Consider the following 14,867-nt stretch of genomic DNA (forward strand, 5'->3'; position numbering starts at 1 on the left):
TATATGCGCGTCCTCTTCCATCGCTGGAAGCATTAATAGTGACGCGATAAATATCGACCATACCCTAGACGCTCGATATTTATCGACGATAATTGAAACAGATCGTGGATTTTTAGATTTCTAGAAATGAAATCGCAGCGCACACGATTGAAGGAAGTTTTTTGTTTATTTTTTTAAACCTTGGGTTAGATTATTCAAGTTTTAGTAAGCATCCCTAATTTTTTTGAAAATTAAACATAGCCTATGTCACTCGGGAATAGTGTAGCTTGCCAACGGTGAAAGAATTTTTGAAATCGGTCCAGTAGTTTCGGAGCCTATTCATTTCAAACAAACAAAAAATCAAATCTTTCCTCTTTATAATATTATAGTATAGATACAATATAGACAAGATTTTGTATAGGAAAATATATTATGTTTTCCTTATATATATAAATATAAACCTCCCTTTACGTACGTAAATAACGTAAATTTTATACTTTTCGTTAAACATGACAGATCAACATTTGAAACAACAAACCGCCATTTTGAATGTAGATGTTGACAGAAATTCAAATTACATACACTCATCAGTCATCACTGACAGATTCATTCCGATTTCCGTTACTTTCAAGTTTACGTGTATGTTATTCTGCGTTTATTTTATTTGGATTTTTTGGAAACTTGGCTATACTTTTGGACTTTGATTGGATTGCTTTTCTCTACGACCTTGCAATACATACTGGACACCGATTTCTCGCGATCACAGCTTGTCATGGCGTCTGGAAATAGTGGATGTGGACGTGATCCATTACCTGAGCCGTCTACTAGTTCTATTAGTTCTATGCTTCGTAGACGACTGGCTTTTTTGGATGATTCTGATGATGATGATGACGATGGGCCCGTTGTCAGACGTCACCTCTACACTGAAGAAGTGATCATGATGTGGAACTTGGCAAAAATTATGAAAAATTTGAGTACTAATGAGCAGTGTGTGGCATTTGCTGAAGAACATGGATTAGTGCGTTCTCAAAAGCTATGTGGAAAACATCGTAAACCCATGAAAATAATTAAATCGACGAATAAAACATTTGGTACATGGTCTTGTGCAAAAGGAAATTGCAAATCAATATCAAGAGTTTCTAGAACTAAAGGAACATTATTCGATAGCATGAAATTAGACTTAGTACATGTCTTCTATTTGCTATATGCATATTCACATAAATGGAGCTATGACACAACCATTCATGAAGACCCATATAAAGAAAGTAGACAACAATGCATAAGCCGAGGCACCATAAATCATTGGTATTCTTATTGCAGGGAAGTTATAGTTATTTATCAAATGGATAGAAATCAAGTACTCGTAGCAGGAAAGATTGGTGGCCCAGGGAAGGTAGTCCAGATTGATGTATCAAAATTTGGGAAACGAAAAATCAATCGAGGTAATTCTTTTATAGCACTTTAGTTAATATTTATCTACATGTAAACTAGATCATGGTTAAGTTAGGACCGCATTTATGACAACATAGATTCAGTCAACGTCAACTGATGTGTTACTAGTAGTATGTTCTACCCCTAGAGTGTTATTTCAAACCCGTAGGCGCAGAGGGAGAGGAGGAGGCTTGAATAAAATGCCTGATTTGGTAAGCAAGTTTGACAAGCTGCATTTTCTGTAGCACCAGAGATGTCCAAAAAACCTATTATTATCACTTAAAAAAAAATCTATTTTATTCATTTAGCTTATTAACTAATTTCTGAATTGTTGTAGGACGACACATTGAGGGCCATTGGGTTATTGGTATGACGGAAGGCAAAGATCTGAGATTAGAAGTGTCCCAAGACAATATTGAGTCAGCTGAAGTATTAGTGCCACTTATACAAAAACATGTAGAAGTTGGCACTACTATCCATACCAACTTCTGGAAAGTGTATGATTGTTTATCACAGCATGGGTACATACACAAAAAAGTATTTGAGTCAGATCCTAATAACCCTGTTGTGGCTGACGATGGAAGTTATTTTTACGAATACTTGTGGCGACGGTACAATGTTAAACACAGAAAAGACCCCTTTATGGAGCTAATTAAAGTTATAAAATATGCTTATAAATAAAACACTTCCAAACTTAGCCGCAAATATCTGCGCAGCTGACCTGCTGAGTTGCTGCTTATTTTGGTATGCTGCTTTTGTTTTTGTTTTGCTTTCATTTGTTGCTGCTGCTTTATCTGTTAATTTGCTTTTATTTGCTATGGCCAGTTAAATTTAAATTTACCATTGCTGTCCTTATAGTGTGATTGTAATTATTTAAAATCTTAATTGTTTTAAGCTTGCAAATTATTTTGCTTAAGTTTATGAAGGGCTTCTTTGCAGAACTCGTGCCAGGCAGAGGCCACCACAACCTGGCTCTACACGTACTATGGATTGGGCCCTGGTGGTTTTAGTGGGTATGGGGTCATCGCATTTTACGACCTTGACCCCCACACTCCTCGCGCCATTCACACTTGCCCAGGCGCGGGGGCCCGTAATCGGGTTTCCCCAGGTAAAAAAAAAAAAAAAAAAAACTTCACCGAGATGTTTATTTGATGAAACGTATTATATATTTAATTTAATATGTCAAAAATTTTATTGCTTATGGGTTGTCTAACAAATTTCAGTCCATGATATGATTAATTAAAATTAAAAATTGTAAATATTTCACCAGTTTGATTATTAGACAAATTATAACAATCGAAAGTATGAAGCCCATAAAATATGCAAATGTTAGGTTGCCTATTCTTTTCCGGTCACAACTCTCGCGTAGCCAGGTATAAACATTGTAAATTGTAATCAATACTAGGATTTTGCACCGGTGAAATATTGCTGCGATTTCAGCAGCAAGTACTAAGCACAGACTATGAAAGGGACCGCAAAATTCAACAGATATTTAACGATCAGGGCATGACATCGAAAAAACAAGACAGTTTATGTTCCCACCTTTGACAGAATAAGCGATTCTAAAAAAGTTACTTTTTGTTCAACTTTTTTGTATCGAAATGTCCAAATAATAGTTAAGAACCTATAAAATTCAATATTTGTATTAAAACTTGTTAATAAAGTTAAAATAATAAGATTTATCTACTATGGCTAATATAGGAAAAAAATAGAATTTTTATATTTCCGATATTTTGAGTTTAGAGTGTGATTATAAATAAATTATTAAAATATCGACAAAGATGAGAAACAAGACGGCAATGCCCTGCTACCGACTTCGTAGATATTGAGTTTATAATTTACTATAGATTAACGACTTTGACTCATTGAAGATTTCAGCGTACATACAAATAATTGCACATGGTTCAATAATATTCAATTAATTATTTAGGCATGTCTAACAAAAACATAATTCCCCAATATAATATCACTAGTAGATATTTAGTACCTATAATTAAATTTTTCCTCATTTTGTTCATGAATTGTATTATTCTCCTCTGATTTTTGTTGTTTAAAAAAACATAGGTATTTTTAAATTTATAATGTGTAAATAATAAGCCATTTAAAAATATTATAATAACAGTATTTATTTAGTTAGGATGACTCCATTAAGATAGAAAAAGATGTATTCAGGCAATGTTCAATTGGATATAAACATTTATTCATATATTTCAGTCTCTCAATTCAGCGATTATGTCAGGTTAAGCTATAAAGAAAATTATTATTGAAGTGAAACTTCTTTATCGGGGTTGGAAAAAAATGTAGTGTAACATTTTATCGTTACGCCTCACAAATAAATATATATATTAAGACATAATAGCTTATTGGAATTGATGAATTATTTTAAATAATTTTATATTTTATTGAAGTGAAACTTCTTTATCGGGGTTGGAAAAAAATTTAGTGTAACATTTTTAGTTACGCGTCACATTTGACCGTTACGCGCGTCTTTTTCTTATCCCTACCACGGTTGATTCGAAGAGATTCTAAACCATTAATAACAAAAATTTATAATAACGATAACTATGATACTAAAATTTCTATTACAATTTATGAAATTCTGTAATAATCTTAGTGGTAATAAGGTAAAATGAAATAATTGTATTATTTGTATTCCTGATATATAATAAAAGCCTTTTGATAAACTATCAAATTAAACTTTATATAACCAATTTCTGTAAAGTTGCATATTATAGATCATTTTTCGAAAAATAAGGTCATAAAGAAGTTTCACTTCTAACGTGTGTACACTAGTACACGCACACATTTTTTTTTTTATAGAAACATCTGTCGAAGTAAGTTTGACAGTTAAATTTCTAAACTTACATAGAAACCACAAACAAAATTATCGTTCTTTCATTCGGTCTGCGATGCTAATACGTTTCAGCTTATAGGCGGTCATGGTACGAAAAAATGATATTATTGACTTTAGGTACCTAAACTCCACTGCATCTCATCTGGATTGTTTTGTCCAGTAATCGCGCCATCTGCCAGAAGCGACGAAAACACTCGCAACACAGCGAAGCGCGGCGGGGTACAGCTAGTATACATATATATAAATATATATAGTATTTACGTACGTAAATTTTATACTTTTCTATTAATAATTTTTTTTTACATGCAGCGTGTATTTCAGAACATGACAGATCAACATGTAAAACAACCGTAGACGGACTATGGTTCTATACTCTATCTACGGAAACAACAAACCGACATTTTGAACGTAGATATTGACAGAAATTCAAATTACACTGACAGATTCATTCCGTTACTTTCAAGTTAACGTGTATGTGATTGAGATTCTGCGTTTATTTTATTTGGATTTTTTGGAAACTTGGCTATACTTTTGGACTTTGATTTGATTGCTTTTCTCTAAGACCTTGCTATACATACTGGACACCGATTTCTCGCGATCACAGCTTGTCATGACGTCTGGAAATAGTCTATGTGGACGTGATCCAGTACCTGAGCCGTCTACTAGTTCTATTAGTTCTATGCTTCGTAGACGACCGGCTTTTTTGGATGATTCTGATGATGACGATGGGCCCGTTGTCGGTCGTGACCTCTACACTGAAGAAGTGATCATGATGTGGAACTTGACAAAAATTATGAAAAATTTGAGTACTAATGAGCAGTGTGTGGCATTTGCTGAAGAAAATGGATTAGTGCATTCTCAAAAGGAATGTAGTAAACATCGTAAACCCATGAAAATTGCTAAATCGACGAATAAATCATTTGGTTCATGGTGTTGTACGAAAGGAAATTGCAGAGCAAAAACAAAAGTTCCTAGAAATAAAGGAACGTTTTTCGAAAATATTAAAATCGATTTAGTACAAGTGTTCTACTTGTTATATGCATATTCACGTAAATGGAGCTATGAAACAGTCATTCATGAAGACCCATATAAAGAAAGTAGACAACAATGCATAAGCCGACCCACCATAAGTGATTGGTATTCTTATTGCAGGGAAACTATAGTTATTTATCAAATGGATAGAAATCAAGTAGAAGGAAAGATTGGTGGCCCAGGGAAGGTAGTCCAGATTGATGTATCAAAATTTGGGAAACGAAAATTCAATCGAGGTAATTGTTTTATAGCACTATTAGTTAATATTTATCTACATGCAAACTAGATCATGGTTAAGTTAGTTCCGCATTTAAGACAACATAGATTCAGTCAACGTGTTACTAGTATGTTCTACCCCTAGAGTGTTATTTCAAACCCGTAGGCGCAGAGGGAGAGGAGGAGGCTTGAATAAAATGCCTGATTTGGTAAGCAAGTTTGGCAAGCTGCATTTTCTGTAGCGCCGGAGATGTCCAAAAAACCTATTATTATCACATCAAAAAAAATCTATTTTATTCATTTAGCTTATTAACTAATTCCTGAATTGTTGTAGGACGACACATTGAGGGCCATTGGGTTATTGGTATGACGGAAGGCAAAGAAGTTCTGAGATTAGAAGTGTCCCAAGACAATATTGAGTCAGCTGAAGTATTAGTGCCACTTATACAAAAACATGTAGAAGTTGGCACTACTATCCATACCAACTTCTGGAAAGTGTATGATTGTTTATCACAGCATGGGTACATACACAAAAAAGTATTTGAGTCAGATCCTGATAACCCTGTTGTGGCTGACGATGGAAGTTATTTTTACGAATACTTGTGGCGGCGGTACAATGTTAAACACAGAAAAGACCCCTTTATGGAGCTAATTAAAGCTATAAAATATGCTTATAAATAAAACACTTGCAAACTTAGCCGGGAATATCTGCGCTGCTGACCTGCTGAGTTGCTGCTTATTTTGGTATGCTGCTTTTATTTTTGTTTTGCTTTCATTTGTTGCTGCTGCTTTATCTGTTAATTTGCTTTTATTTGCTATGGCCAGTTAAATTTAAATTTAGCATTGCTGTCCTTATACATAGGTGATTGTAATTAGTCAAGCTTTGTAGATTATTATTAATTAATTTATTATTGAATTAAATTATCACTTTTGCCAAGGAGAATTACTTAAAATCTTAATTGTTTTAAGCTTGCAAATTATTTTGCTTAAGTTCATGTAGGGCTTCTTTGCAGAACTCGTGCCAGGCAGTGGCCACAACAACCTGGCTCTACACATACTATGGATTGGGCCCTGGTGGTTTTAGTGGGTATGGGGTCATCGCATTTTACGACCTTGACCCCCACACTCCCCGCGCCATTCACACTTGCCCAGGCGCGGGGGCCCGTAATCGGGTTTCCCCAGGTAAAAAAAAAAAAAAAAAAAACTTCACCGAGATGTTTATTTGATGAAACGTATTATATATTTAATTTAATATGTCAAAAATTTTATTGCTTATGGGTTGTCTAACAAATTTCAGTCCATGATATGATTAATTAAAATTAAAAATTTTAAATATTTCACCAGTTTGATTATTACCCAAATTATAACAATCGAAAGTATGAAGCCCATAAAATATGCAAATGTTAGGTTGCCTATTCTTTTCCGGTCACAACTCTCGCGTAGCCAGGTATAAACATTGTAAATTGTAATCAATACTAGGATTTTGCACTGGTGAAATATTGCTGCGATTTCAGCAGCAAGTACTAAGCACAGACTATGAAAGGGACCGCAAAATTCAACAGATATTTAACGATCAGGGCATGACATCGAAAAAACAAGACATTTTATGTTCCCACCTTCCAACTATGACAGAATAAGCGATTCTAGAAAAGTTACTTTTTTGTATCGAAATGTCCAAATAATAGTTAAGAACCTATAAAATTCAATATTTGTATTAAAACTTGTTAGAGTTTAGTTTAGAGTTTGATTATAAATAAATTATTAAAATATCGACGAAGATGAGAAACAAGACGGCAATGCCCTTCTACCGACTTCGTAGATATTGAGTTTATAATTTACTATAGATTAACGACTTTGACTCATTGAAGATTTCAGCGTACATACAAATAATTGCACATGGTTCAATAATATTCAATTAATTATTTAGGCATGTCTAACAAAAACATAATTCCCCAATATAATATCACTAGTAGATATTTAGTACCTATAATTAAATTTTTCCTCATTTTGTTCATGAATTGTATTATTCTCCTCTGATTTTTGTTGTTTAAAAAAACATAGGTATTTTTAAATTTATAATGTGTAAATAATAAGCCATTTAAAAATATTATAATAACAGTATTTATTTAGTTAGGATGACTCCATCAAGATAGAAAAAGATGTATTCAGGCAATGTTCAATTGGATATAAACATTTATTCATATATTTCAGTCTCTCAATTCAGCGATTATGTCAGGTTAAGCTATAAAGAAAATTATTATTGAAGTGAAACTTCTTTATCGGGGTTGGAAAAAAATTTAGTGTAACTTTTTTTCGTTACGCCTCACAAATAAATATATATATTAAGACATAATAGCTTATTGGAATTGATGAATTATTTTAAATAATTTTATATTTTATTGAAGTGAAACTTCTTTATTGGGGTTGGAAAAAAATTTAGTGTAACATTTTTCAGTTACGCGTCACATTTGACCGTTACGCGCGTCTTTTTCTTATCCCTACCACGGTTGATTCGAAGAGATTCTAAACCATTAATAACAAAAATTTATAATAACGATAACTATGATACTAAAATTTCTATTACAATTTATGAAATTCTGTAATAATCTTAGTGGTAATAAGGTAAAATGAAATAATTGTATTATTTGTATTCCTGTCTATGATAATAAAAGCCTTTTGATAAACTATCAAATTAAACTTTATATAACCAATTTCTGTAAAGTTGCATATAGATCATTTTTCGAAAAATAAGGTCATAAAGAAGTTTCACTTCTAAGTTCTAACGTGTGTACACTAGTACACGCACACATTTTTTTTTTTTATAGAAACATCTGTCGAAGTAAGTTTGACAGTTAAATTTCTAAACTTACATAGAAACCACAAACAAAATTATCGTTCTTTCATTCGGTCTGCGATGCTAATACGTTTCAGCTTATAGGCGGTCATGGTACGAAAAAATGATATTATTGACTTTAGGTACCTAAACTCCACTGCATCTCATCTGGATTGTTTTGTCCAGTAATCGCGCCATCTGCCAGAAGCGACGAAAACACTCGCAACACAGCGAAGCGCGGCGGGGTACAGCTAGTATACATATATATATAGTATTTACGTACGTAAATTTTATACTTTTCTATTAATAATTTTTTTTTACATGCAGCGTGTATTTCAGAACATGACAGATCAACATGTAAAAGAACCGTAGACGGACTATGGTTCTATACTCTATCTACGGAAACAACAAACCGCCATTTTGAATGTAGATATTGACAGAAATTCAAATTACACTGACAGATTCATTCCGTTACTTTCAAGTTAACGTGTATGATTGAGATTCTGCGTTTATTTTATTTGGATTTTTTGGAAACTTGGCTATACTTTTGGACTTTGATTTGATTGCTTTTCTCTAAGACCTTGCTATACATACTGGACACCGATTTCTCGCGATCACAGCTTGTCATGACGTCTGGAAATAGTCTATGTGGACGTGATCCAGTACCTGAGCCGTCTACTAGTTCTATTAGTTCTATGCTTCGTAGACGACCGGCTTTTTTGGATGATTCTGATGATGATGATGACGATGGGCCCGTTGTCGGTCGTGACCTCTACACTGAAGAAGTGATCATGATGTGGAACTTGACAAAAATTATGAAAAATTTGAGTACTAATGAGCAGTGTGTGGCATTTTCTGAAGAAAATGGATTAGTGCATTCTCAAAAGGAATGTAGTATACATCGTAAACCCATGAAAATTGCAAAATCGACGAATAAATCATTTGGTTCATGGTGTTGTACGAAAGGAAATTGCAGAGCAAAAACAAAAGTTCCTAGAAATAAAGGAACGTTTTTCGAAAATATTAAAATCGATTTAGTACAAGTGTTCTACTTGTTATATGCATATTCACGTAAATGGAGCTATGAAACAGTCATTCATGAAGACCCATATAAAGAAAGTAGACAACAATGCATAAGCCGACCCACCATAAGTGATTGGTATTCTTATTGTAGGGAAACTATAGTTATTTATCAAATGGACAGAAATCAAGTAGAAGGAAAGATTGGTGGCCCAGGGAAGGTAGTCCAGATTGATGTATCAAAATTTGGGAAACGAAAATTCAATCGAGGTAATTGTTTTATAGCACTATTAGTTAATATTTATCTACATGCAAACTAGATCATGGTTAATTTAGTTCCGCATTTAAGACAACATAGATTCAGTCAACGTGTTACTAGTATGTTCTACCCCTAGAGTGTTATTTCAAACCCGTAGGCGCAGAGGGAGAGGAGGAGGCTTGAATAAAATGCCTGATTTGGTAAGCAAGTTTGGCAAGCTGCATTTTCTGTAGCGCCGGAGATGTCCAAAAAACCTATTATTATCACATCAAAAAAATCTATTTTATTCATTTAGCTTATTAACTAATTCCTGAATTGTTGTAGGACGACACATTGAGGGCCATTGGGTTATTGGTATGACGGAAGGCAAAGAAGTTCTGAGATTAGAAGTGTCCCAAGACAATATTGAGTCAGCTGAAGTATTAGTGCCACTTATACAAAAACATGTAGAAGTTGGCACTACTATCCATACCAACTTCTGGAAAGTGTATGATTGTTTATCACAGCATGGGTACATACACAAAAAAGTAATTGAGTCAGATCCTGATAACCCTGTTGTGGCTGCAGATGGAAGTTATTTTTACGAATACTTGTGGCGGCGGTACAATGTTAAACACAGAAAAGACCCCTTTATGGAGCTAATTAAAGTTATAAAATATGCTTATAAATAAAACACTTCCAAACTTAGCCGCGAATATCTGCGCTGATGACCTGCTGAGTTGCTGCTTATTTTAGTATGCTGCTTTTGTTTTTGTTTTGATTTCATTAGTTGCTGCTGCTTTATCTGCTAATTTGCTTTTATTTGCTATGGCCAGTTAAATTTAAATTTACCATTGCTGTCCTTATAGTGTGATTGTAATTATTTAAGCTTTGTAGATTATTATTAATTTATTTATTTAGTTTTTTTTTTTGGAGAATTACTTAAAATCTAAATTGTTTTAAGCTTGCAAATTATTTTGCTTAAGTTTATGAAGGGCTTCTTTGCAGAGCTGCATGCTAACTCGTGCCAGGCAGCGGCCACCACAACCTGGCTCTACACATACTATGGATTGGGCCCTGGTGGTTTTAGTGGGTATGGGGTCATCGCATTTTACGACCTTGACCCCCACACTCCCCGCGCCATTCACACTTGCCCAGGCGCGGGGGCCCGTAATCGGGTTTCCCCAGGTATAAAAAAAAAAAAAAAAAACTTCACCGAGATGTTTATTTGATGAAACGTATTATATATATGTCAATAAATTTATTGCATATGGCTTGTCTAACAAATTTCAGTCCATGATATGATTAATTAAAATTAAAAATTGTAAACATTTCACTTAGGGTCTGTTTCACAATGTACGGATAAGTTCCAAATTAGCTCCTTATTACTTATTGGTAGGATAAGCACTATTGTTGCGTTTCATGACTGTCAGATAGCGCTATTCGTCACATAAAGTCCATCATAAGTTATGAGTCCGATGGGGTGTCAAATACCACAATTTATCTTCCAAATAATTTATGTGTTGCATAGCTATTTGGTACTTTATCCATACATTGTGAAACAGACCCTTAGGCCCTTTCTGCACTGCTCCGGTCCGGCGTCGGAAGCCGGAATGAGTCATTAAAAAAATATCGGAAAGCCGGATTGCGCTTCTCCACTATATCCGATCCGACAATAACCGATACTTGTATATTTATTATTTATCATGCAACACTGATATTAACTAAAACGCATATACTTTATTTTATTAATAAAACGTTCTAAATTCTGAATATTTTATTGCCTGGCTAGTTTATTACTTTTTTTATATTGTCTATCTTGAAATATTATAATCTACTTAATAAATAGTTCACTAATACTTTATGATATAATATAACTATAAATAAATAAACCTATGTATAGCAATTTATAACCTCTTGGATATTCTTGGACCGATAAAACACCGCGTTCCGATCTAGCAAGTTATCGGATCGTTAAAAACCGGATGCCGGAGTAGTGGAGAAGTACACAAGTACTGTTGTGAGTTTCTAAATCGGATCGGTAATTAACGTTTGCCGGACCGGAGCAGTGGAGAAACGGCCTTAGTCTAAGCAAGGGCGGATCCAGCTTTGGCGCCAGGAGGGGGTCACAAAGTCGTGGTCAAGTCAAAAAACTTGACATAATTTAATTTTGATAATAGATACAAGTAAAAAGTAGGCATTTTATTAATTTACGTAAGTACTGTACTTAAAAATATTTATTCTCTATTGTACACTTGACAAACTTAACACATAATAACTTGTACATATTGCTATCTTCTCTTGAAGATATCCAGAGAAGCACTATCACGCTCCGTGCGTACAGGCAGCCTATTTATATTCCATAACCGTGGTGAATTATTCGTCATAACAGCTAGAGGTATGTCGAGGGGTACTACGCAAAACTCCGCAAAAGTGAAGAGGTGAGGAGAGGAAGACAAGAGTATTCAACAAACAAAATAGAAACAGACAAAATGTACATATATTTAAATAACAAAATTAATTTTTCTTTTACGTCTTCTCCCGAAACGCGTTATTACCTCATCAACTTCAATAGGTACGTTTTTATGAACGTGGAGAAGTGCCAGTCCGGTTAGGCGATCTTCAACCATTGAAGATCTTAGCCACGATTTAATTCTTCGCAACGTAGAGAAAGACCTTTCTGCTGTCGCTATACTGACAGGTAGTGTAGCCATAATACATAAAAAAATTCTTATATTAGGATACATATCGATATCACAATTTAAAATAAGATCAGAAATCGACTGCGGTATGTCCTGGTTCCGCTGCCACTTCACCATCCACAGCCGATATTCATTGACAATGACAGAAATTGGAGTGTTATGTAGTAATAATCTATAATCGGTAGCTAGTGCTTTCACAGTTTCAATGTCTTCATTACTATATTCGCTTTTTGGCATAAAAACGCTTAGCTGAAACAAATTAAGTACATCAGGAGACAGGCGGTCTTGGAGTCTGGAGATCACTTATTATTGAATCTAGAAGAGGGATGTATATAGCTCTGCGGAAATACTCTTCAGCAGATTGAGCAGGTTGGTTATTGGCCCTATGCATTTGTTTTGAAACTATTCTTGGGCATTTAATTTCTACATCTAGCTGTTTAGCTACTTCTTTAGCCTCGTCAAAAAGCTGTCGGTAGATTACGTCCACATTTTCTCTTTTATTTTGTAAAACACTTAAAGTGTCATTAATAGCGTCCGTAGCTTTTTTTAAATCCATTGAGTTTGATTGCAGTATTCTGCTTAAAGATACTGTAGTACCTGAAAAACAAAAACTGTCTGTAGTGCATAAACTAAGAATTTATAACTTAATATAAACGGTATGTTCTCGTAGCATAAAATATTAACAAAACAACAACATAATTTTAAAGTAGGTTTAGTATACTCGTATAAGTTCATTTTCCAAACAATAAGAAGTAAAATAATTTAGGAAAGTACCCACCTAATACATCACTTAAACAGATGGAGGATATAATAAAGTCAGAACTGCGCAATGTTTGCAGCAAGCAATGCGCATCATTGGCAGTTTTATTGTCTTGCCAAGCAGAAATCTTCTCCAGAGCGCTACAAATTTTGCCTAAGTTGTCTCCTTGAAATTGAAGATGCCCATCATGCCTCTCTACCCAACGTGTCTCACAAATACCTTGCACGGCAGCTCCGAGTTCTATTTTAAAAATTTCATGCCTCTTAGCGGATGCATTGGCAAATGCCACAACTTTTCTCATTGTGCCAGATGTATTGCGACAGGAAACTACTTTGGACGATCTTGCTAATGAGTTATTGAGCACATGGTTGTTGCACGGGCAACGTTTAGCATGAATGGCTATTTTCATTAATTCTTGCACTGCACCTTTTGTATCTGATGCCATAACCGAGCAGCTGTCAGTTCCAATACCCACACACCAAGATAAATCTAAGTTAAATTTGGTACACAGATTTTCAACGATTTTCGCCAATGCTACACCTGTTAATCGAGGCTCTATGTCACCTGAATTGGTGTCTTCATGTCTAAGAGCATCGTAGGTATCACAAAAAGTCACAAAATGTTCCTTAATAATACCATCATGCAAATATCGGAATGATAGGCTCAGCTGTGAGATATGTGATATATCTGTTGTTTCATCGAACAAAATTGAAAAGTATTTAGCTTCCCGCACATTCTTTAATATGTTTTCCTGGATAATTTCTGCGCAAACATCTATCAACTCATTTTGTACAGTCTTGCTGATGTACGTGGCGTTGGATTTTGAAGATTCTAAATGTTGCTGCAATGCAATATCTCCAGAATCAATACGGAATTTTAAAAGGGCTCTAAAATTCCCTTCATCGGCTACTACGCTGTCATAGTTCAGCAATTTACCATCGTCGCGATGGCCACGTAACGATATATTTTGATGGCCACAAAATATTATAGTTTTTACGATTGGTCGCAAACGTTCTCTATTTTCATTTATTTGTTTCAGTCTTTGACTATTTACTTGGTTCATTATGTTAATTTCCGGTTTATGAAAACTCAATAAAAAGTTCTTCCCAGCTTCGACGGCTAATTCGTGGTATTTGTTTCGCTGGTGTGTTAGCAGAACACCATTTTCACCTAGCAAATTATCGAAAGTTTTTAATGGTTCTTTTACGAGTCGACATAAAGGTGTTTTTGTCTGTATACCACCTCCAGTAGCTACGACAAACAAAGCACAGTACTTGCAGTAAAGACCCTGGTCTTTATGCGACAAAACAAGCCAGTGAAACTTGTCAAGGTGAGACTTCTGAGCATATTTTTTTGTTTGTTTTCCTTTTTTATTAACAACACAATGCGGGAAAGGATAATTAGGGGGAGGCTGCCAATGCTTTTCAAGCAACATAGCTTTAGTTGAATCATCTATATTTTCCCCTATATAACAAGCAATATCTGAAGCAAACTTTGGTTGAGAAAGTGAAGTCTTTATTTGATCAGAATCAGAAGTTGATGTACATGTAGGCTGAATATCGTTAGTAACAGGAGAGCATGTTTTTTCTTCATCTATGTTTAATGTAGGCAATGTAGCTGTAGAAGCAGAAGCATATGCAAAACAATTATTTTCATCTGTAGTTGTTGTAGGTGAATTTTTTGAGTAAGCAATCTCAAGTCTTGGTTTCTTTTGGAAAAATGAATCTATTTTTTTTAATGAACGTTTGAATCCACCACTACCATCTCCTTTTCCCTTAGAATCACCCTGCAAGCAAAACCAT

The 14,867-nt window shown here is 34.5% G+C and overlaps 2 protein-coding genes and 1 long non-coding RNA gene across 5 annotated transcripts; all 3 read left to right on the plus strand.

Annotated features, from left to right (window-relative positions):
• Window positions 1–583: 583 nt before the first annotated feature.
• LOC125058781 lies at window positions 584–3,618 on the plus strand. Its single transcript, XM_047662939.1, has 3 exons — window positions 584–1,421; window positions 1,748–2,154; window positions 2,350–3,618. The coding sequence occupies exons 1-2, from the start codon at window positions 752–754 to the stop codon at window positions 2,089–2,091; spliced, it is 1,014 nt and encodes a 337-aa protein (XP_047518895.1). The 5' UTR covers window positions 584–751; the 3' UTR covers window positions 2,092–2,154; window positions 2,350–3,618.
• Window positions 3,619–4,668: 1,050 nt separating this feature from the next.
• LOC125058782 lies at window positions 4,669–6,994 on the plus strand. Of its 2 annotated transcripts, XR_007118503.1 has the most exons (3): window positions 4,669–5,532; window positions 5,847–6,256; window positions 6,526–6,994. XR_007118503.1 is itself a non-coding variant. In XM_047662941.1 (2 exons), the coding sequence occupies exons 1-2, from the start codon at window positions 4,875–4,877 to the stop codon at window positions 6,191–6,193; spliced, it is 1,005 nt and encodes a 334-aa protein (XP_047518897.1). In that variant the 5' UTR covers window positions 4,669–4,874; the 3' UTR covers window positions 6,194–6,331. The 2 variants fall into 2 exon arrangements, 1 of the variants encoding a protein (XP_047518897.1); XM_047662941.1 differs by lacking the exon at window positions 6,526–6,994 and having other exon boundaries at window positions 5,847–6,331.
• Window positions 6,995–9,547: 2,553 nt separating this feature from the next.
• On the plus strand, window positions 9,548–10,794 carry LOC125058783. 2 transcript variants are annotated; one of them, XR_007118505.1, is made up of 3 exons: window positions 9,548–9,635; window positions 9,949–10,358; window positions 10,612–10,794. It is a non-coding gene; the product is annotated as an uncharacterized LOC125058783 (long non-coding RNA). The 2 variants fall into 2 exon arrangements; XR_007118504.1 differs by having other exon boundaries at window positions 9,949–10,794.
• The last annotated feature ends 4,073 nt before the right edge of the window (window positions 10,795–14,867 follow it).

The sequence above is a fragment of the Pieris napi genome, chromosome 18 (genome assembly GCF_905475465.1).
Source record: "Pieris napi chromosome 18, ilPieNapi1.2, whole genome shotgun sequence".
Lineage (NCBI taxonomy): Eukaryota > Metazoa > Arthropoda > Insecta > Lepidoptera > Pieridae > Pieris > Pieris napi.